Source organism: Petromyzon marinus, chromosome 2 (assembly GCF_048934315.1).
Source record: "Petromyzon marinus isolate PM22_M1 ecotype Great Lakes invasive population chromosome 2, UKy_Petmar_22M1.pri1.0, whole genome shotgun sequence".
Classification (NCBI taxonomy): Eukaryota; Metazoa; Chordata; class Hyperoartia; order Petromyzontiformes; family Petromyzontidae; genus Petromyzon; species Petromyzon marinus.
Window position 1 is genome coordinate 21,830,924 of NC_133668.1, and position 21,316 is coordinate 21,852,239.

The 21,316-nt window shown below is 42.6% G+C and overlaps 1 protein-coding gene across 4 annotated transcripts in view; it reads right to left on the reverse strand.

Annotated features, from left to right (window-relative positions):
• Nucleotides 1-21,316, reverse strand: part of LOC116945055 (unconventional myosin-Ib-like) — a 105,735-nt gene that overhangs the window by 45,562 nt on the left and 38,857 nt on the right. For all 4 annotated transcript variants that reach the window (XM_076071475.1, XM_032959157.2, XM_032959146.2 and 1 more), the window contains exons 5-13: nt 19,270-19,374; nt 16,277-16,323; nt 13,637-13,700; nt 12,302-12,400; nt 9,492-9,598; nt 7,334-7,481; nt 5,746-5,864; nt 4,030-4,116; nt 2,014-2,079 (exon numbers count right to left, since the gene is read on the reverse strand). In XM_076071475.1, the coding sequence (XP_075927590.1) occupies nt 2,014-2,079; nt 4,030-4,116; nt 5,746-5,864; nt 7,334-7,481; nt 9,492-9,598; nt 12,302-12,400; nt 13,637-13,700; nt 16,277-16,323; nt 19,270-19,374 (842 nt within the window). The remainder of the gene's footprint in view (nt 1-2,013; nt 2,080-4,029; nt 4,117-5,745; nt 5,865-7,333; nt 7,482-9,491; nt 9,599-12,301; nt 12,401-13,636; nt 13,701-16,276; nt 16,324-19,269; nt 19,375-21,316) is intronic.

Here is a 21,316-nt window from a genome sequence, read left to right on the forward strand (position 1 = left end):
CGTTGGGCTTTTTAATCCGGCCCGCCGAAATTGTCCAAATATTATTATTGTTAAATTAAATTTTACCTTTCTCCTGTAATGCCCAAATTTCCCCATTAGATGGCACACTTTGACCGGGAGTTACGACATGTTTTTGTATTGTTCATGTTCGTGCAATTTGTTAAATTACCTTGCAAATAAATGCTTTGCTACCTGTTAAAGGCCAAATACTTTCATGTAATGATTTTTAACATGTCATTTATATTAGTTCACACAAACACTCCATCCATCTGTTCCTGGCCCGGCCCCTCTGTCAAATTTTAGAACCCATTGTGGCCCGCGAGTCAAAAAATGTGCCCACCCCTGGTCTAACCTGTGGCCTGCAAGGCAGTGGGAAGCGGTCTGTAGAACTGTTGCAGGTTACGTTTTAGAGTAGTTTTCATTTTGAAAACTATGTCATTGGTGCATGCTGGCCCAACAACTATTGTTTTGGGGTTGACAGTGGTTCGTGGGTTCAGAGAGGTTGAGAGCCACCAGGTTAAACAAAGTCAGTGTCATTTTACTTGTGTTTGCAAGTAATGTTTTGTTATTTTGTTGTACCCTTTGTAAACATGTAAATTACAGCATGGAAACCACTATCGAGTACAAAACATATAGATATGCAGATTTAATAACAGTCCCTGTTGTGCAAAAACTGTTAATCTACTTGATTACAATGACAGCAGTAGCCAAAAGTCTGACGAAATAAACCCATATGGCTCATAACGCATTTATATTTCTATAAGTCATTTTGCCCTCCATAATAAACATTCCTGGGCTGTTGCTGACAGCTCATGTTATCAATTTCACGATTCTTAAAACTAAGTCTACTGAGCTATACAATTATGTGACCTGGCCACAAATGAAAGCTCAAAGAAGTGGTTTATCATGTGGAAATTTATAACAGCCAAATACTTTAAACGCATGTTTCTAAATGTGGAAGGAATAAACCGGAGGACTCGGAGAAAAATCCATGCAAACACGGGAACAAAGCCCTGCACACTCCAAATATATTCAGGCATTGAACCCACGACCTCCTGCATACCAGGCGAGGTAGTAAATATCTCGCCACCGTGGCAACCCAGGCATTGTTTACAAGACACGTCGGTACATTAATTACAACACTTAGCAGTATTTGTAGTGAAAACAGTGCAACGGTATCAAGTTCAGAATGAGCCGTATATATGATGGGCCTGGGGGCTGTGTGACCTGTGATTTGCCCAGCACTAACTATCTGAAGCACACAGCCTCAGGATATTGTGGGGTATCCATGGAAAAATCAATTACCACCCTGACTTTGGAACCTCACATCTAACATTTGTTCTTGTTCGCATACTCTGTTTGTGAACAATGGGTATGTTTACGTATGATGTTACACAGATAACATGATTTGTCAAGTAGGATTCCTGAATTAAATTACAAAAGGTGACGTGAAGTCATATTTGGTGAATACACAAATGTACCATGAGACATCTTCACTGGCTACATTATATTTTGCAATGTACTATTTCGAATACTTTGTATCACACATTTTGGTGGTGATATCGCTTGTTCTTATGTGCCTGTCACAAGAAGAAATTATTTCAGTGGCATTCTCAAATCATCAGTCTAATTAATATTACTCACACTACGAGTTGAGCAGTTTAGCAAAACTATTAGTTAGTTCATATTTGTGTACATATCCCTATTGCCACAAATTATAACAATGCACTTTTTTACATTAACTGATAATCACACGAACACGCACAAAAGCCTCCTTTCACTGCCAATGCATGAATTACACACGCACACGCTATTCCTGCAGACGCGCAAAAATCTCAGCTCGATCAGACGACCCTTGTACAGTGCAACATTTCACCCAGGACATCTGCCCCGTCAGCCACAGCCTCCATAAGGCACGGAATTAAAACCAAACATTTCACCCTTCTGCCGCGCCATTGAGCTATCTCACAATCTCCACCTCAATTACATTTAAAATAGCACATGCCACATTACCTCAAATATCTCAAAGCCATATATGTCCAGAACTCCCATCACCTTCTTCTTGATTTTAGACTTGACCTTAAAAAGATAAGACAATCATTAAGTTATGATAATAAACATGGATACAAGGCAATCAGACTGTGACCTTGAGAGATACATCACATGCCGTTTTTGCTGAATCAGTAGGTCCACTTAAAAGATGCAGGAAACCACAATTTGCAGTGGTAATATTACTGGCACGCATAGAAAATCCTCATATATTTCAAGAAAATAATACATTTATAAGGAAACTTTTAATGAGAGTGATGCTGATGGAAGGAGTAAAATGCAAAAGAAAAATAATTATAAGTGCATCAGCATTTCTTGCGCTTGTGCAAAGCTTTATGACATAACTCCATGATTAAGAGGTCCCATGGACGCACTGACAGTGACCTCCAGCCAATTCAAGGTACACAATCTTTATATATCGAACAACCTTGATACGCAAGTCCAAAAGTGGGTCAACCCACATACCGCACTGCAGGTAAAATTGTGTTTTAAATGGCTTTACTCAAATAAATGTCTCACACATACACACACAGCTGTAAGTCAGCAAGCAACATTTTAAAAGTAAATCATTGTAAGCACTGGCGGAGCCAGTGGGGGGGGGGCACATGCCCCCCCAATGATCCGATCGAAATTAGGGATTTTGCGACCCCCACTGCCACTGTGTAGCATATTATTACGTGCCAGGGACTCTATGAGATGATAGGACAATAGCCTCAGTCCATAATTGGCAATAAGTAACGGAAAAGCAGTTATAAGTGACTCACAGAATTGTTCGCAGTTGCGTATACAGGACACGACTTCCCTGAAGGCAATCACCTTCAGCGAGCGCGATGCCGATCACCCAACGCGGTTCGAATTCGACCCTCGATCTATGGCTGCGCCATCGCCGCACACGCGTCGAATAAAAAGCAAGGGACAACTCCTTACTTACTAACAACTCCTCTATCATTTTTAATTGCTGGAGGGGTTGCCCCCCCTACCTGAAAATCCTGGCTCCGCCATTGATTGTAAGTTTACTTTATTTTAAATGTTGAGTGTTTTTTTTTTTACCAGAAGAAACCAACTTGCCAATAATAAGTTGTTTCTGTTTTGATTTTACATCAAACATAAACAACAAACATAAAACAATGTGGAATTACCAACAATTCACTCAAGAGCACCCCATACAATGGCTGCCACTTCGTTAATTTTAGCAGGGAGAGACTGCTGGATGAAGTATGCATAGATGTACAATGTCCTTTCAGCATCGATGTTGCTTTCAAGATAAAGAATGCAGCCATTAAGCCCACAATTGCGAGCGATTAAAACGAATAAAATATAAATATCCGTAAGGGTTATGTACCCTCTGTCTGTCTCATATGCCCCACAGGATATCGCTTCCCCCTTGTCTCGTTTTATGTCCCCTCCGCTCTCAATCTCTTCTCCTACTCCTAACCGTCCCCCCCCCCTCTCCTTGTGGACAATCCCAGTTTCCGCTCCTTTTCCCTACTTTCCCCCTTGCAATGGAACAAACTTCCCCTCCACATTAAGCAGCAAGCAACCATCACTGTCGAGTTTCCGCTCCTCGCTCAAGACCCACCTCTTCTCCCTGGCCCGTCCATCCCTAGGTACCCACCGTAATTCCCGCACCCACTAACCTCCCCCTCCGCATACCCCATCCCTGTTCACCATAAAACTTGTAGCTACTCTCATCGCACCATGCATAACCCGTGTAAAGCGCCTTGCATAAAGGCGCTATATAAATATAAGATACGTGTTTTTAATTGGCCATCCAAGAGCCATCTTAAATGCAAAAAGCTGCACGCAACAACGTGGCGTTGAGGAATTGTTTCAGTTTCAGAGCTGAGGGCAGTGACTTTGGTGACACATTCAGCACGTTGGACGATAGTGTCATTCATTAGCTATCTGACCAATGGAATTGTCCATTACTGTTCATTTACACAAGAGGGGATAACGGAGAACAACAAGGAGAGCCCTTACCTTGATGCTCTCGTTGATCCGACTCACTAACCAGCTGAACAGTCGGTTGTAGAGGTTTTTGCAAAGGGCATCCCGTGCATATTTTCCCTGCAGTAAATACACCACACGAATGCAGATGCACACACGCACAGGCATGTGTTAATAGCAATGCGATTGCATTGTCAGCTGACTAAGGGATTCACACCAAAGAGATATGCACAAACTTAGGTATGTTTACAGGTATCATATGAATCAGCTCTCATTTCCATCTTCCAACACTAATTAAACGAGCTATCACGTGTTCACGTCTTCACGCTGAGAGACAGAACACATCAAACTACAAAAACAAATGAAACTGCCTACAACTCGGCATACTGATAAGAATAATAATTCACTGTCTTGTTAAATCATTAAACATTGCATATGGCTGAGTTTAATACATTAAAAGGCTTTTACTGTTAACTGTTCCGTCAGTCAAATACGGATAGTTTACTGTATTGGGTAAGAACAGCTTAGCCATATATACAGGAAATTGCACTAACCCGAACCCGCCTAGAGCGAGGGAAACCTGTACATTGAGACAAAATGGCCGGACAAACTTCCTAGGCCTTTTAACAATCATATTGAAGCATTTACTGCTGCCTTGTATTGGTTGAAGGACCTTGACATTGAAACTATGCCATCTATACAAACTGTTGCTTACATGCCATGTGAAAGAAGATCATGAAACACAATCAACACCGGCGCCAATCAATTAACCATCATCATTATCAAGTAGAATGTGCAATTCATTATACAGATTTTTTTGGGTTAGATCGTGTAAATAATACAGGGGTTTTTTGGGTTGGTCGTGAAAGCCTACGTGTGAAACAGAATGTGCAATTCACAACACGTGTCTCTAAAGCACGTAAATAGACACACAGACTTAAAACCATTGAAGTAATTTTGTTCAAATACATCAAGTCTACAGCAATGGAAGGCAATTCAAACAGCACACAAATAAACAGTACAGATAAAACTACAGAGACTATTACAACACCAAAACCCACAGCGCAGGGTCCACAGTGGGTGCCACGGTGGCGAGATGTTAACTACCTCGCCTGGTATACAGGATGTCATATGTTCAATCCCGACCCTGACACCTATATATTTGGAGTGTGTATGTCTTTCTCCCTGTGATCGCATAGATTTTTCTCCAGGTCCTCCGGTTTTCTTCCTCCGCACTGAGAATTAACATACATTTAGATTATTTGGCTGCAATAAATGCCCACATCATAAGCCACTTCGTTGAGCTTTTCATTTGTGGCCAGGTCGCTTCTGAAAAATAACTATTATATAACTCAGTGGGCCTTACCTAGTAAAATAAAATGTAGTTTTTTTCTTCTTGGTTCTTTCGGTAAAGTCACGTAGAATTGAAATAAAATAATAAAAATAAAACATAATAAAATAAAAAAAATTCTCACGAAGTTTCGGCCACAACACAAGCAGCCTTCCTCAGGCGAAGAGACAGCACTGTCGGGAAGACAGCGCTTTATTTTTTTATTTTTATTATTTTATTTCAATTCTACGCGATGAATCCCTGCAGTCACGAAAGCTTTAAATCGAAAAATAAAATGTAGTTTTGCTTAATAGCTTATAGCTTTCATCCCTGCACGCTTACGAATCCGCCCAGTGACCGTCACCGCGCGGAGCATAGCGTGACTCTGCGCAGCCCTCGGCCGCCGTGGCCTCAAGTACCTGTGCCATGTTGAGCGTCGTCGACACTTTCTCCTTGTTAGCCTCCACAGTTCGCTTTGTGAGCGCCCTTTCAAGGAGCTCGTCGTCCAGTCCCAACAGAGCACACACCTCGTCCAATTCTGCACAAGAGCACCAACGGACATCATCCTCCTGGTGGCCTCGTGGGGGGATGTTGATGCAAGTGAGAGCATGCTTCAGCCAAACAGGGATGGCATTTCCATGTACGTGTGTATGTACGTGTGTATGTACGATGAACTTCTTTCGCACCGTGTGTAGCCAACCGTGCTAATCGGAGGTGCGGGGGAAGGACAACAAACTAAACGAAAAAAGCAGCTATAAAGACGTGAGTTTTCAATCTAGATTTAAAAGTGCATAGCTCAAGTGAGTGTTCCACGAAAGCGCATCTGAAAGCGTGCAATGCGGTGACCGAACTTTGTTCAATGTCTAGCCAAAAGCTGCTGCAAGCACGACCAGAGTTCACGTGATAGTTTATGCTCTCCAACGTGATCAGCAAGGTATTGTGGTTCATCTGTGGCAAGCACTTCGTGTGTAATGGGTGCGACCTTATAATGTATTCGTTCAGGAAACCGGAAGCCAATGCAGCTCGGCAAGCACTGAAAGGACATGGTTGGATCTTGCAGTTACAGTCACGACACGTACCAGGGAACTTTGTACACACTGCAGCGAGGTAATATTTTTGCCAGACATCCCGTAGAGTAGTGAGTTGAAATAATCGAGCCTTGTTGATACGATGCTCCATGCCACCATGTTGGCTTCGTCACGACTCAATAGTGGTGGAACGTGTCATATTTGGTCAATGATGTGGTGGTACGCAACGCCAAGCTGAGCAATGCTTAGTCTATCTATCCTCAGCTGCTGCTGGGTTTGGGTCAACGTTTCAAAAAGTGTTCACATGCTCAAAGAAGCATTTATCCACTGCTCATCTCTATAGGCAGTCCCTCAGTCAGAGGTACATTTTTGAATGGTAGCATCCCCTGCCTGCAAGGGACAACCAGTGTTGACTTCACACACAGCGGCCCTTGTTTTGCCAACCAAATAGAGATGCTGACAGGTTGGGATGACCCTCGACTAGAGCTTGAGCTCGCAACCCTTCTGATTGTGAGTCGGAAACTCTATCCCCATTGCCGCTTGTTCAGATATGGTAAGGCTCAGATAGACAAATGCCAAGCAAAGCTAAAGTATCTTCTTTGGTTCTTTCGGTAAAGTCACGTAGAATGAGAATAAAATAATAAATTGATAAAATAAAATAACAATAATATTCTCATATTATTGTTATTTTATTTTATCAATTTATTATTTTATTCTCATTTTATTTGTTATTTTATTTTATCAATTTATTATTTTATTCTCATTCTACGTGACTTTACCGAAAGAACCAAAGAAGATGAATCATTGCAGTCACGAAAGCTTTAAATCGAAAAAGCTAAAGTAGTCAACAAATTAGCTAAAACTGGGCCACCAGACTCGACAAGGGTGTACTGAATGTCATTCCAAACGCCTTCAACATGGCAGGTAGACACTCGACACAGCACGCTGTTTGTATTCAAGTGTCGTGCAAACAAACTACCTTTGGACTCCTTGAACGTGCACTCGTCCAGCCCATTGGTGCGCGGGATGTCCACGAACACGATGTTCCCAAGCTTGAGCACAACGGCCAATGCCTCCCATACTGTGGCTATCTCCTCGTCAGAGAAGCCAATCACCTGCATGGCTTTCTGTTGAGAATCCACGTTCACGCACGTTAAAGTTCAAGTGGCAGTGTTTTCCATGGTCAAATACCACCAGCATGGGGTGGTTGAAAACTAATTTCTTGACAACTGCTTTTTGTGTTTAGTTTTTTGTCCTTCTCCCGCACCTCCGATTAGCACCATTGACTATGTACGGTGCGAAAGAAGTTCAACATGCATACATAATTTGCTCACAGCCATTCATGCCCCTAAAACCGGTGGTGGAAATTACACATTAATTTAGGAGTCGGCCTCTGCATAGAACAACCTCTGTTAAAGTCCCAAATAAGTGATCATTGTTTATTTACCACAGAATGATTAAGAGGTATGTGGACTCGTCAACCAAGTTTAAACTTGTAGCCTTTCGTGACCAATATTATCCATAAGAGGTTTTTTGGGTTAGATCGTGTAAACATGAATGTGTCGTTAAACCCGCCACCACCCGACACAGCTAATTACTGGCAAAACGTCGTACTCGAATTACACACCGGTGTGCTGAACTAGGAATGCATTGGCATGTTTTTTTTAAAGTGACAAACCTTACCTTATTAATTTTTGGCGGGTTTAACGATACATTTATATTTATATTAAACCTCTATTATGGAAGATTAAACTCACAACCTCCCAGTTGCAAGTCACGTGCTCTGACCATGATACCACCTGGCCAGGTGAGTGGTACAGGTGCAGCCCTGAAGTTTCTTCCTCACGTCACTGCTGGGGAAAGGGCCCCCAACTAGAGGGAGCTCTAGAGACCTCCAGAGGATATTGGCCTACTCTTCCAAGCAGGCCAGACTGACAACTCCCAATTCTCCTTGCCAATTAATCAATTGCGACATACACATTTATACTGCTCGGTGAATAAGAGGTGTGGGGCTTTGAGAAACTCGATCCATTGCTTCAACCGCTGAACCGAGAAAATAAACCGGCAACCTCTGGATTTCAAGTTTAAGTGTGTTAAGCTACATAGCAAGGCAGGATTCTGGCGCAATAACAACATTAGGATGACATCCAGTGGTACCATGCGTGGGGCCAGAATATCATCAACGTTTTATATTTAAAGGTTGCCTTCAAAAAGTAACATTTAATCGGCACAGTGTTTGTAGAGCTGTGACTCCGCATCAACTGATCGAGCCACATTTTGACGTTCAGTGTTTTAACTGAGAAAGTAAATCAGAGGTGAAACAAACATTCCACCACCGTGGTACTCCTGGAGGAGACTGCGAATATTAAATCTCACCTCATTTTGCAACCCTCAATACGATATGAAATAAACAATCGGTTTCTCATCCACACAATTACAAGGTACATTTTGCATTTACACCCCTCCTCACAGAATTCATAAACCCGCACTGACCAAGCTTGCTGAAGTATGTTCACACAACCCCCATGACTCACAGAGCATGGGGGACACCTTCATCCAGCAGCGCTTTATATTATGTATGCGCACAAATTAAATACATTGCAACCAGCATGCGAAAGTTAAACTAATTTTATACAAAGACAATTATCGAAACTGCTGCATACTAATGTGGGGAATAATTCATGAGAGAAGGGAAGTGGGGTGAGGGAAGATAAACAACGAAAAAACATTGCCCACAAAGAGAGGACATAGGAAATGTATTCGTATAATCAAGACTGCCTTCCCCCCCCCCCCTTTGCTCAAATCAAATAACAAAAAATTGCGTTGAGAATTTACACTTCTACATTGAAATAATGAATATGATGACAAGCGAAAACAGCTCTAAATCAATAACAATTACAGCATCACCAAAACGGTGACGTGTATTCATTGAGCACTGGGACGGAGACACGCGGACTCAAACTCCGGGGTAGGCGGCAACATACAAATACCCGCCTGGTCAACTGAAACCCCAGCGTAGCTCCTGGTAATTAACGCACGGTACCAAGCCGTGAGGACACGGTCGCACAGTTCGGCCTTCAGACGCAAACTTGCGTGGCAACAGGACGCCCCAGTTTCACCACCGGAGCGAGGTTCACCTGCACGGTGTGGAAGGACTGGCTGTCGTTGAGGCCTTCCACGTGGGCAGTTTTGCCCTGCATGAGGTAGGTGTAGACGGAAGGGTTCTGCTGAAGCTTCAGGGATGCTGTGGGGAAGGGAGACATACAGAGCACGCAACACCGTAAGGAAAGCAACAAGAGTGTCGAGTTCCGTATATGACTGCAGACCGACTTCAATCGTAAACCTGTTTAACACGTAGGCTTTCGCGACCAATATTATTCATGATAAAGTGTTTGGGTTAGATCGCGTTATTTATAAATGTGTCATAACCCTCCACCACCCGACACGGCCAATCAGAAAAAAAGTGTCACGTTGACAAAGGACAAATAGTTCACTACTTTAGCCCACCGATGTGTTGAAGAGTGAATCCACAACATTTACAATTTTTGAATACGACGTTTCGCTGGTAATTACATCCAGCATTATCGGGCTTAACAATTGGAATTCATCTCAAGAGTAAATCACAATTTGCTTACATTCAATTGCCACGTTAAGAAGACTATGGACCATATAGTAAACCACTGTAGTCTTCGTGCACTCCTTCAATGGAGGAGGAATAGCCAAACAACACGAACTCCCTCCTCAGGCCCTCTTGTAGCTAGCAGATCTCGACCATGACCTTTAGCTCCTGAACATTTTCTCCATACACAAGAATAGAATATAAAAAATTTAACCATAATGTTAGGTTATTAGCAATAGATTTGGAGGACATAGTCACGTGATGCTACTGGCGTCGTGCGATGAGACAATGAGCGCGTTCAGAACCCGCGCGGAGCAGCGCTGCCTCCCACGCTCGAAGAATGGGGCCCCAGAGAGAACGAGAGATGGCGTAAAAAACTGTGCTTGAAACACGAATCTTGATTAATACTGGAGGAATCGGATAAGCTATAAAGCTTTTTTTTGTAACAGATGTCCAGCAGGGGCAGGTCAGAGAGGAAAAAAACACGATAGGAGTGCAACGTATAGGAAAGGTAAGCAAATCACGAAGCAAAAAATAAAAAATATGTTTTTTATTTGACCAGATAAAGCCGACTGGGATACTTTTTCAGAAGCGACCTGGCCCGAAATTATTGCTCAACGATGTGGCTGATCACGTGGATATTTATAGCAGCCAAATAATCAAAATAGTCTAAACACATGTTTATAAACGTGGAGGGAAAAAAAACAGACGACCCGGAGAAAGAAATGACTTCCAGCGACCTATCAACAAACTAAACACTTTCCCACCTACCCTGGCACACAGAACAGAGTTTGTAGCATGACAGTGCAAGTGATATATATATTTTTATATATATATCAGAGCTATAACCTTGCCAAATTAAGTGTAAAACTAAATGTAATGACACGGGGTTTTTTTTTTGATAGTCATTGGTGACCTGACCGGTGACCGTGAGCTTAACGCACTTGAAAATCCGGTTTAATCACAGGTTCAAAATGAGGATCTCAACGGTGCCTGTTCTGTGCTCCGACCTCTGAGCTACTCGGCCAACCTTGTATGTACGTTGAAATTATTTTGCACTCTGCATAGCCAACTGTGCAAACCGGAGGTGCCGGGGAAGGGCAACATTCTAACCACTAAGAACAGTTGAACCAAGATTTAAAAGTGCATGGGTCCAGCGGCTTCCTTATTTTGGAAGAGAGTTCCAAACAGCCGAAGAAGCACATCTGAATGTGCGCGATGCAATGACGACTCTTTGTTCGATGGTTAGCCAAAAGCCGCTGTGAGGATGACTGGAGTTTGTGTGATGGTTTATCACTTCTTGACGAGAAATGTGTGTAAGTTTTAAAATTAAGCTGTATCTACGGACACAAAAGCTTAATAAGGTTTGCCTTGTTTTATAAGTGCAGTCGTCCCGCGCATAATGTGCGACATGCGTACTTGAAAAACAGCACGTAATTCGAATCGCACTGTACGAAGCCTCTTTCCTCATAGACATACATGTTATATCAGGGGGTGTGTTAGCGAATAAACATTTCCATCATTTAATTATTGCATCCCTGGATTTACAAAATAGGTATACATTTTACACTTAATATTAATAACATTACAAAGGTTACGTAATAAGGAGTAACTTCAGGGCTTCTTGAGCTCTTCCGTGGGATGTTTGTAGCAGCGCACTTGCAAACAAAGGCAGTGGATCTAAGATGACCACGTCCAGTCCGTGACACTAAGCGCTTTCACGACGCGGTGACCCCGTCAGATTGAAATGTTAGTTCGCTAAAACCTGCGAAATAGATTTATAATTACACTTAACATTTTTTTTCTCTTGAGAACTTAACTGTGAAACACATAACGCAAGTGTGACGTGTATCCATAAAAGATTAATCACGGAACTGGTAACCCGCACTATGGGGAGGGGGGGGGGCATTACGTGAAGGATGACTGTATAGCAGACTCAATGTTTGGATTCCTAGAGTTTCAACTTAAAACCACATAAATTTTGATTTAAAGCTTTCGTGACTGCAGTAATTCATATTCTTGGTTCTTTCGGTAAAGTCACGTTGAAGGGAAACAATAAAATAATAATATATATACACGCCTGATGATGACTGTTTGTGTTACAGTCGAAACGTCGTGAGAATTTTATTGTTTAATATATATTTTTATTATTTTATTGTTTCCCTTCAACGTGACTTTACCGAAAGAACCAAGAATATTTAAAACCACATGTTCTTTTGCCACATTCCCACTGCCCCAAAACGCTCTCGTCATTCCAGGCTTCTCAAATGTTACTCATGGTCCGTTTACGCACTGTCCTCCGAGACTCCGCTGGCCTCTAACCCTCACCTAGAAGGCTTGGGGAAGCACCGGCCAGCAGCTGGTAGAAAATGTGGAAGTTCCTCTCCCCCTGAAGCTGGTAAACCACGCGAGACTTCTCCAGCAGGTCTGCCACACGCACGGCACGCTGTCACGCTCAATCACACAACTCAGAAGCGTCGCCTTGGAATGCCAATGCCGGTCGGGCGCACCAGCATCACTCCTGTGTGCGTGCCATACTAGTGCGGGACGAAGCGACGAAGTTCATTGTCCACGTGCATTTTGTTCATTAAAACAAAGCCAAAGCGTAAATGGCAGCAGCGGCACGGCGGTGGCTGTCTTGAAATATCAACACGAGTCTGGGTCAGGCACATTCATGATTATGAACCCCAAATGTTGTAACAACATGATTACTAAGATGGCACCAAATAATTTCATGAACATTTCATAGCTTGACAACACATGTTATCGTTGGCCTTCCTAGGTAAATAATATGCCTCAATTTGACAGAATAAGTGTACATGTATTCCTAGGGAATCGCGTGTCTCTCCGTGGATCGCTATCCTTGTTTAAGCAGCGCTTGACTATGAGGCAAATACCTCTATTGATCATGGCCATAGTTACACAATAAATACGAGCATTTGTGTTGTTACATTGAGAAATGTTTACTTTCGCAGCTCCGTTGATGATTGCATAACACATTTATGACCATAGTTTATGTTGCCTGGTTTGGTTCCAGTGTCCTTGCTCCCTGGCTCCTTCTTAGTGAATGTCGCCAAATTCACCAACGATGACCTTTAACGTCTAAAAATTCGTCTTTGCTGGGTTGTTATTCTAAATGACCTTATAGAATAAGGACCCAAAGTTAAGTTTGGTATATAATGTTTCCATCAAACTGAAATCAACTTGAAGATTGCGTGCGTGCTCAATCAATGATTCAGTTAACGATCAAATAAAACATAATACAAATCGGCTGATTGCAATGTAGTTGTTGTTCAATAAAGCCAAGTGTGGTGGCCCAAGACTGCATTCCGATGACTTGGGAAGATATTCAATTTCCTCTGGCCATACATTGTGAGCAGGACCCTTCTTTAAAGCTATGATATGCAAATCATATTTTCTTACAAAATGTATACATATAAAACACTGTCATGAGATTAGTAGTATGCATTGCTTCTTATTCATATGACACAATGGGATCTCACGCGTACACGTTTCACTTGAAGGTCCAACTTATGCACGTGACTACGGAGACACAGTCGAGATGATCAAGCTGGAAACGTGCGTGTATTGAGACAATTGTGACCTGGCTGTGTTTGCGTGGTGGGGCCTACATGAGTAGTTGCACTTGCACTGTGGGCTTACAGTTGCGGATGATGCCTCCAACTGGGTCCCCTTTGAAGTTAAACTCAATGTCCATGTACTTGCCCTGTGGGACACACACAGTTTGGGATTCATGAGCGGCCAGCATCAGCATTTAGATGTGTAAAAAAAAAAACAAGGCAATATGAAGTTGTAGCAAATAATGCAATTAGAAAACACGTGACTGCAGGAATCAAAACTCTTTGGTTATTTCGGTAAAGTCACGTGGGTAGAAAAATAATAATAGATCACGGCGTTTCGATCGCAACACAAGCAATCGTCATCAGGTGGGACAACCACAGCAAGAAATGAAACTGCTGAAGTAGGCGAGAGGCCTGCCGTGGCACGAGGTTATAGAGTAGGCCTCGTCAGTAGGGGGGGAGAGAGAAGGGGGGGGAGGAGGCGGGGCAGGAAGTGGACCCTGCAGCAGCACCCGGGTGTTCAGATCAACAAATGTATTCTGATTAAAGTAGGACCAAAAAACCTCAAATCAGCATGGGCACAATAGTCCAAACATCAAATAAATCAGTCTACGATTGCTCCAACCCTAACCCTAAATCAAGGGTCCCTGAATACATCTATATCAGGCAACTCTGAAAGAAGTACGCAATTTATAAACTTCCATGAAAACTTATATTTTTTTTATTTTAGACTACATTTCTCATTTTTATTCGTATTTTTATGCTGCCACCATTAGGAATTCAACTGGAACGAGCAAGCATTCAAATACAGCAGCTCTGCGCAGCACAAATTAGCATTGCAGGCAGAGGGGCATGCATCTTTTAGATGGAGGCTTGGTTGTCTATTTGTCACACATTTGTTTATTAATGAAGGAAGCTACTTTAACCATCTCCTAAGTTTCAACAAGTCTAGTGGAGTTTGCGTCTGTCGATATCCAGTGACAACCAACCCCTTTAGCTGGGGTGTCACAGCAACATTTTGTTCACTGAAATTCACTTACAAATGGCACGGATTCAATAGGGAATCCCACTCCTAACTCGCTGGCTGAAAGCTGTCCTGTGACATGGCCCGGATTGCCCCGTCCTAACAAAAAGCGCATGTCACATTAAACTATGGCAAAGGGGTGGTGGCCGAGTGGCTCAAAGAGGTCATAATGATGTCCCTGTCAGAGAGACTGAGACACCACTTGCCACATTTGAAAACTTCAATTACTCAATTTGAATCTGCAAAGCAATCATCGCCCCCGAATAGAAAAAAAAAACCTTGGTCGGACCCCTCTTGAAAAAGTTATGAGACTCAGTGAGGCTTTCCTGGGTAAACAAGAATTAATAATTATAATAAGGCCAGGTGCTAATCCAAATAACCACATGACATTAAACCAATTCTCCAATATTGCGAGTTCATGGTCTCACTAGACACCAAATCATGACATCATTGGGCCCAGAGAGCTGACAATTAAAATATACTGGTTGAATGACTCGTGAAAAAATAGCCTAATTAGCGTTGCCCAAGTGAATACCATTAAAGCGACTCCAAAAGTATTTATGTGGTGACATCTTCAGGGGTCATCCCCTGGCAGGACCTGATGCTCGACTGATCGAGCACATTTCTTCGCCTTATCGGATGACTACCGAACACCACGGGAATATAACTGCCAATGACCTTGTTTTTTTTAAACCAGGAGGGCAAAAAAATAATTCTTCATTGCAGCGGTCAAATGTATTTGTTCAAATAACCTGTGCACCTCCAGTATACGTTTTTTTTGGGGGGCCAGACACTCAATGTACACCATTGCTTATTGAGAAAGGATACTAAGCCCCCCCGGTTGAGTACGAATGATAATCATAGCTCAAATAATACAGCTTGAGGTTGAAATATATTTTAGGGGCATATGTAGAAAATGGACAATATTGTATAGAGCTCTTTAAATCGCAGTGGACCATGGTAGGGCAGCTGTATTTTGACACGAAAATTAGGTATAACGTAATTAAAGTGTATATCTCATTCAGAAATTTGCATGCAAACTGCATATATCGTATACAAATGACAGACGTGCAGTTGTAGGATAATAGTGACATCAACTCCAAGCAAATATGTAAAAGCTGCCAGGGCTACTCTCATGGAGGTGAAGCCTAGCAGCAGACACGAGCATTTTGAATGTCATTGGTGGATTGTGGGCGATACATCGCTGGGGAAGAGGGGTGGTTACCTCCATTGGCCCACATCTGTTTTAATGTCAGTGACCCGGGAGGTCCACCAGCTAATTCAATACAATTATGATTTACACAGCCTCGAAATTATACTGCATCTTAGTGCATGAATCGTGGTCATAAGCAACGTTTTATGTCCCAAGCGTACAAGTCCATGGTAACCACTCTGACCGATGGCGTCCCAGATTCAAGTTTCAAGTTTCATTTATTAGGTATAGCCCTGTGAGCCATGCGGCTCTTAAGTCGGGTGCAACCGCAACAAACAAAATTTGAACACAGAACATCTGCTATGAGTCTCCTAATTTGTCATGTATTTAAATGTGGTTGTTAATTTTAAAAGACTCTAAAGCCAGTTTTGGAGAATGTCCTGCGAGCCAAACTGCCGTACATTCACTCTTAGTTTATCTTTGAAACCTTGTAATAAAAAAGGGTAACAGCGTGCGTGCGTGCAGATGTATTGTGGCATACTCACAAAGCGCGAAGAGTTGTCATTACGGATGGTCTTAGCATTTCCAAACGCTGTAAAACAACAGTAAAAAAAACATTCCTGCATGTCGTTAAAGCATAGGGCACCAGGCAGTTGCTAGGCGTGGCCGTCAGCAAAGTGCAAAGGTGGTACCTGGCGTGCGAGCGTGGCAGAATCCAAAGGCAGGTACAATGACCAAGCTGCCTGCTCCTAAGTGTATCACACGAGCGTGCACGCACGAGAGGCAAGTGTGTGGCTCTGGAAAATGGCGATGCTAGGGCCTGAAGAGGCATTCATGCACAGCCACAGATGCGCTGGAAGACAGTGGCCACACACAGTGACAATGTGAGATTCGAATACGGCGGAACTCTTGGCAATGGTAGGTGGTGGAACAGTGATAGAGGGAGCGTCTCACATTTGGATGGATGCGAGTTCAAAAGTTTAAAATACTGGTTTTGGGTTTACTCATTTAAAACACTCCCGGGTCAATACAGCCAGCATAAATTTTCGGGAAATAAACATTGGTTGTCATCTGGATAGCCCCCGTCATAGGAATGTGGAATTTGCACCACTGGTTTAAAATGCACACACTAAAAGCAAATTTAAAGTGCTCCATTTTCATGTTTTGTCAAGGTGTTTTGACTTTAGCCCTTTGACTAATCCAATAGGTGGGTAACTGCGATGATGTTTAAAGCTATCCATAACTAAATATGGAGGGAGTGGTGGTGCAGTTATTGGCACAGTGCACTATAAAGTGCAGTGATCAGCACGGTGGAGTGCGGTCAAACATCCCGCACAACCGACCTGGCGTGGGGAGGCCTTCATCCAGCAGTGGATTGGCAATGGGTTGAAATTTTTAACTATAATAATGTGTCCAAATTTTTTACTATTTTAGCTTACAGGATGTTTACATTTGCTTCAATTAAAATACATATGGACTGAAAGCAGTGACAAAACAGATGTGGCAATGTTCTTTTTTAAAGATGATTTGCAATCAAGCTCATTTGTGATGAGCTGAAATTGAAAATAAAAACAGGCCTCCCAAGTTGATCTTCCAAACACAAGTACCTGGTGTGACATGAAAGATCTAAAGTAACTTAAGTTAAATGTCAACAATCGCTCATTCCCGTGGTTAATAACAGGGCCGAAACAGAATTCATGACATCATTGTTGACAACAATGAGATGCGAGAAGTATGAGGAAGTTGCAGGAAAATGACCTTGCTGGAGACCAGCAGTAACTTGGTTCACATTATGCCCCTGGGGCTATAAAACGCCACCATATGCAGCGCACAGCGAGAGTTGTGACCCACGCAGCCACCACAATAACCACCTTTAGGAAGGATCATCTCCTGCACGACTCGGCTCATTTAAAACACGAGCAGTAGCCACCACCAACGGTAAACTGAGGACGCCATCAATCCGGGTGTTCCGTGCAGTGTTCTACTTGAAATTTCACAACACTTACAAAAAAGGTGTTGTTCATAGACTTGTAATTAAAATTTAAGTGGTGTGATGGGAATTTGTATCTTTTCTATACTACCAAAACCTGGTACCATGCGATGAAGCAAATTAATTGCTGGCTGTGTTGAACATCAGAACACAGCAATTGCCCCCACGCATAACTAAATATCAAATAAGTTCATCTCACTGCTGGGCGTATTAAAAAAAAAATGTACATCTAAATAGCACGGACGGCATGAGAAGTTGTAATTTTATAACAGGGAAGCGTATGTTGCGGATTATAGTTTTAAACACGATTGTTGAGCACAGAGCCGAAGGCCCAAAATGCCAAACGGCCAGCAAACGAGCAACACTTGCAGAGATGCAATTGATAAGAGCGAATTCCAGAGTCGAACAGCACGAGGGAACAACGGGCAGCCTGGCATCAGCTCTGAAGCCGAGCGATGCGTCGCTGATGTCCCATACAACTGTACGATGGCCCAGGGCTCGCAAGTCAAGGGTTCAGAGGCCAGTACACTGGAGGGCTCTCGCACTTGTGCACAAAGCTCAGGGGCGGTTCGTTAGGGTCACTGAAAATACTGTACTACTCTGTTGATTGACAAAAAGTAAAGGTGGATAAAAAGGTAAAAGCGCAGGGCTGAAATTTCTCGCTCAAGTCACTGTTGGCAGGAGGGCCGCCGCTCCCACCCCCCTCTAGTAGCGGGGAGCTCTAAAAAGCCCCTCTAGAGATGAACAGAGTAAGGAAGGGGACATTTAATAAATACATTGTCAGAACCCTTGGAGGTGCAATGCCTTCGTCAAGAGACCAAGTCATAAAAATGATGAAAAGGACACTGTGCTATTATAAAATTACATTCTCATGTATTCAGGTTTTGATAATTTAATGTTTTTGCTAACCCGCCCATACCGGATTGCTAACCCACCCCGACTGGACATCTGTAAAAGAGAGCTTCATAGCTTATCAGATTCCTCCAGTCCAAAGAAACATTCTGATTCTGTTTTAGCCCCATGTGGTATGAATTCCATATATGTACAACAGTGCTATCCATGTTGACTCTGCTATCCATACTGACGTAACATCGGGTATACGACCCGTTTGTAATGTATGTATGCTGAACTTCTTTCACACCGTACGTAGCCAACCATGCTAATCGGAGGTGCGACTGACTGGGAACGGGTATAGGTGGATAAGCAAAAATGTTGGATACGTGAACATTTATCGAAAATTACAGTAACACCACCATGCATCAAAAAGGTTACCAGGCAAAAACAAAGCGCAGACTGCTTGAAAGTGACTGCACGCGAGACTAATAACACACCGCTGAATGTAAATGGCTGCGTTTGTGAACGTCTATGGAACGTGACAGTTACACCACCATGGGCAAATACTGCAATGCGTGGAGGGGGGGGGCGATTAATTGCTTAGCATGGACATGTGACGGTCAGATATGCGAAGTTGTACTGTGCATATACAGCACAGGTCCATGGTGCGTGCCCTGCTGAAGGGTGCGTTGGGAACCGTGTGAGTGGACTTGCCTTCGAGGACCGGGTTGGACTGCAGCAGTTGCTCCTTCACCATGTTCACCTCCTCGCCTTTGCCGCACACGGCAGCCACGTAAGACATCACGTACTTGCTGACCTCTGAAACACAGACGCACATCCGCCCACAACGAGCTCCTCTAGCAAGTGTGTTATCCTGTCCCCACCGCACATCCGATTCGCACGGTTGGCCATATACTGTGCGAAAGGAGTTCAAAATGCATACATTATGACGTCGCACTCGTTACACACAACGCGCTTGCCACAAATTGACCACAATACCTTGCTGATCTCGCCAAGGAGCATGAAACATCATGTGAACTCCGGTCATCCTCGCAGCGGCGGCTTCTGTCTAGCCATGGGCCATGAACTCTATGAATTTGGGTAGAATCGTTTTTGTGAAATTTCCGGTTTAAGATAGAATTCCATGAAAGCGTGAAAGCAAACTCAATGTGAATCGGGCCGACAGTGATCCAAATCCTAAGCCCCCTTGATTGGTCAATGCCACAGGACTCAAAAGATTTGCCCTTCTGCTTGACAATCCAATGTTAGGGCATAGAGATGGGATCAGGTGCTCTGTGAAGCCTGAACGAAACGCAATACAAAAAGCCACATCCAACTGCAGGCAACGCAATATAACGCAAGCAGTTGTGATTTCAAAGGCTGAACATTCCAGATGGGTCAATGCAGAAAAAAAAGTGTCGACCTGTCTCAACATGAACAATTTATTATCATTCACTACAGATATATATCAGAATCAAAATCTGTATTAATCCTGGAGAAATGCTGGATACAAAAAATATCAAATGCAAGATTTGTTTTCAGTCTTAAGATATTATTGCGCAAACACAGCATTTAAGTTGTCTGCTTTCTATCAACTTGTAAAACAACCAATAAACAACAAATGGCTTCCTCTGCGACAAACAATCTCTGTGCTAGATTCGAAGCTTTCGTGACTGCAAGAATGATTACTCTTTGGTTTTTTTGGTAAAGTCACATAGAAAGAAATTAAATTAAATAATAATAGAATACAACGCTTCGATTGCAGAGAAACTCACACAGAGACAAACAGGCAGAGAGAATCTCTCTCTGCTTGTGTGTCTGTCTGTGTGTCTCCGTGCCTATGTTTTGTCTCTCTCTCAAATTTAGCAATCTTTGGAAGAACGTTAATCAACCGGGTGGGGAGTTGACTGTTGTGTTGGCCGACTCTCTGTGTCGCATTGCATTACATTCCCAAGTTTACTATGTTTGTTTTCTCATTCATTAGTACCTGAAGACGGTTGCTTGTGTTGCAATAGAAACGTCGTTTTCTATTATTATTAAATTTAATTTCTTTCTACGTGACTTTACCGAAAGAACCAAAGAGTAGTCTCTGTGCTGCTGCGCTCACTGTTGTGCGGAGATTGAGTTGCGGAGCGCATCTGTGTGTAGTCAGCCTCTCAACAGTACTGATCATGCTCTAGGTTCATCACGCTAATCAATCTCCAACCTCCCTGAAGGACGATGTTTGTTCATGTTTATAATTAACCGACACTGCTTCTTTTAACGCGTCTGAAAATGTTGAAGAATGTGAATCTCAATTATGCTGCTGAAGTCTAGGATGGTTTTTTTTTCAATCAACAAAGCAGTAAAGTGCATAGCACTCGCTTGTTTTGCAGTCACACACGCAAGTGGGAATTTAAACACAAGCAAGGTTTAACTGAATATAAAACAATAACTGAAGATAAAACAATAAAATTATCACGTCGTGATAATTGTATTGTTTTATATTTTATTGTTTCCCTTCTACGTGACTTTACCGAAAGAACCAAGAATATGAATCCCTGCAGTCACGAAAGCTTTAAATCAAAACTTAACTGACAAGTTAAACCTTCTACAGCATTAGACCTCCTTTGCCAGTACCAAAGTATAATAATAGGGTTTTTCCCATTTTATTTTTCCTTTTTTCTGGCAACAAAACTGAAACCTTTTTACAAGGATTCATGTCTGCATTAACCACAATACTTGTGGTCAAAATGAAAAAAAAAACACACACTCTGATAAT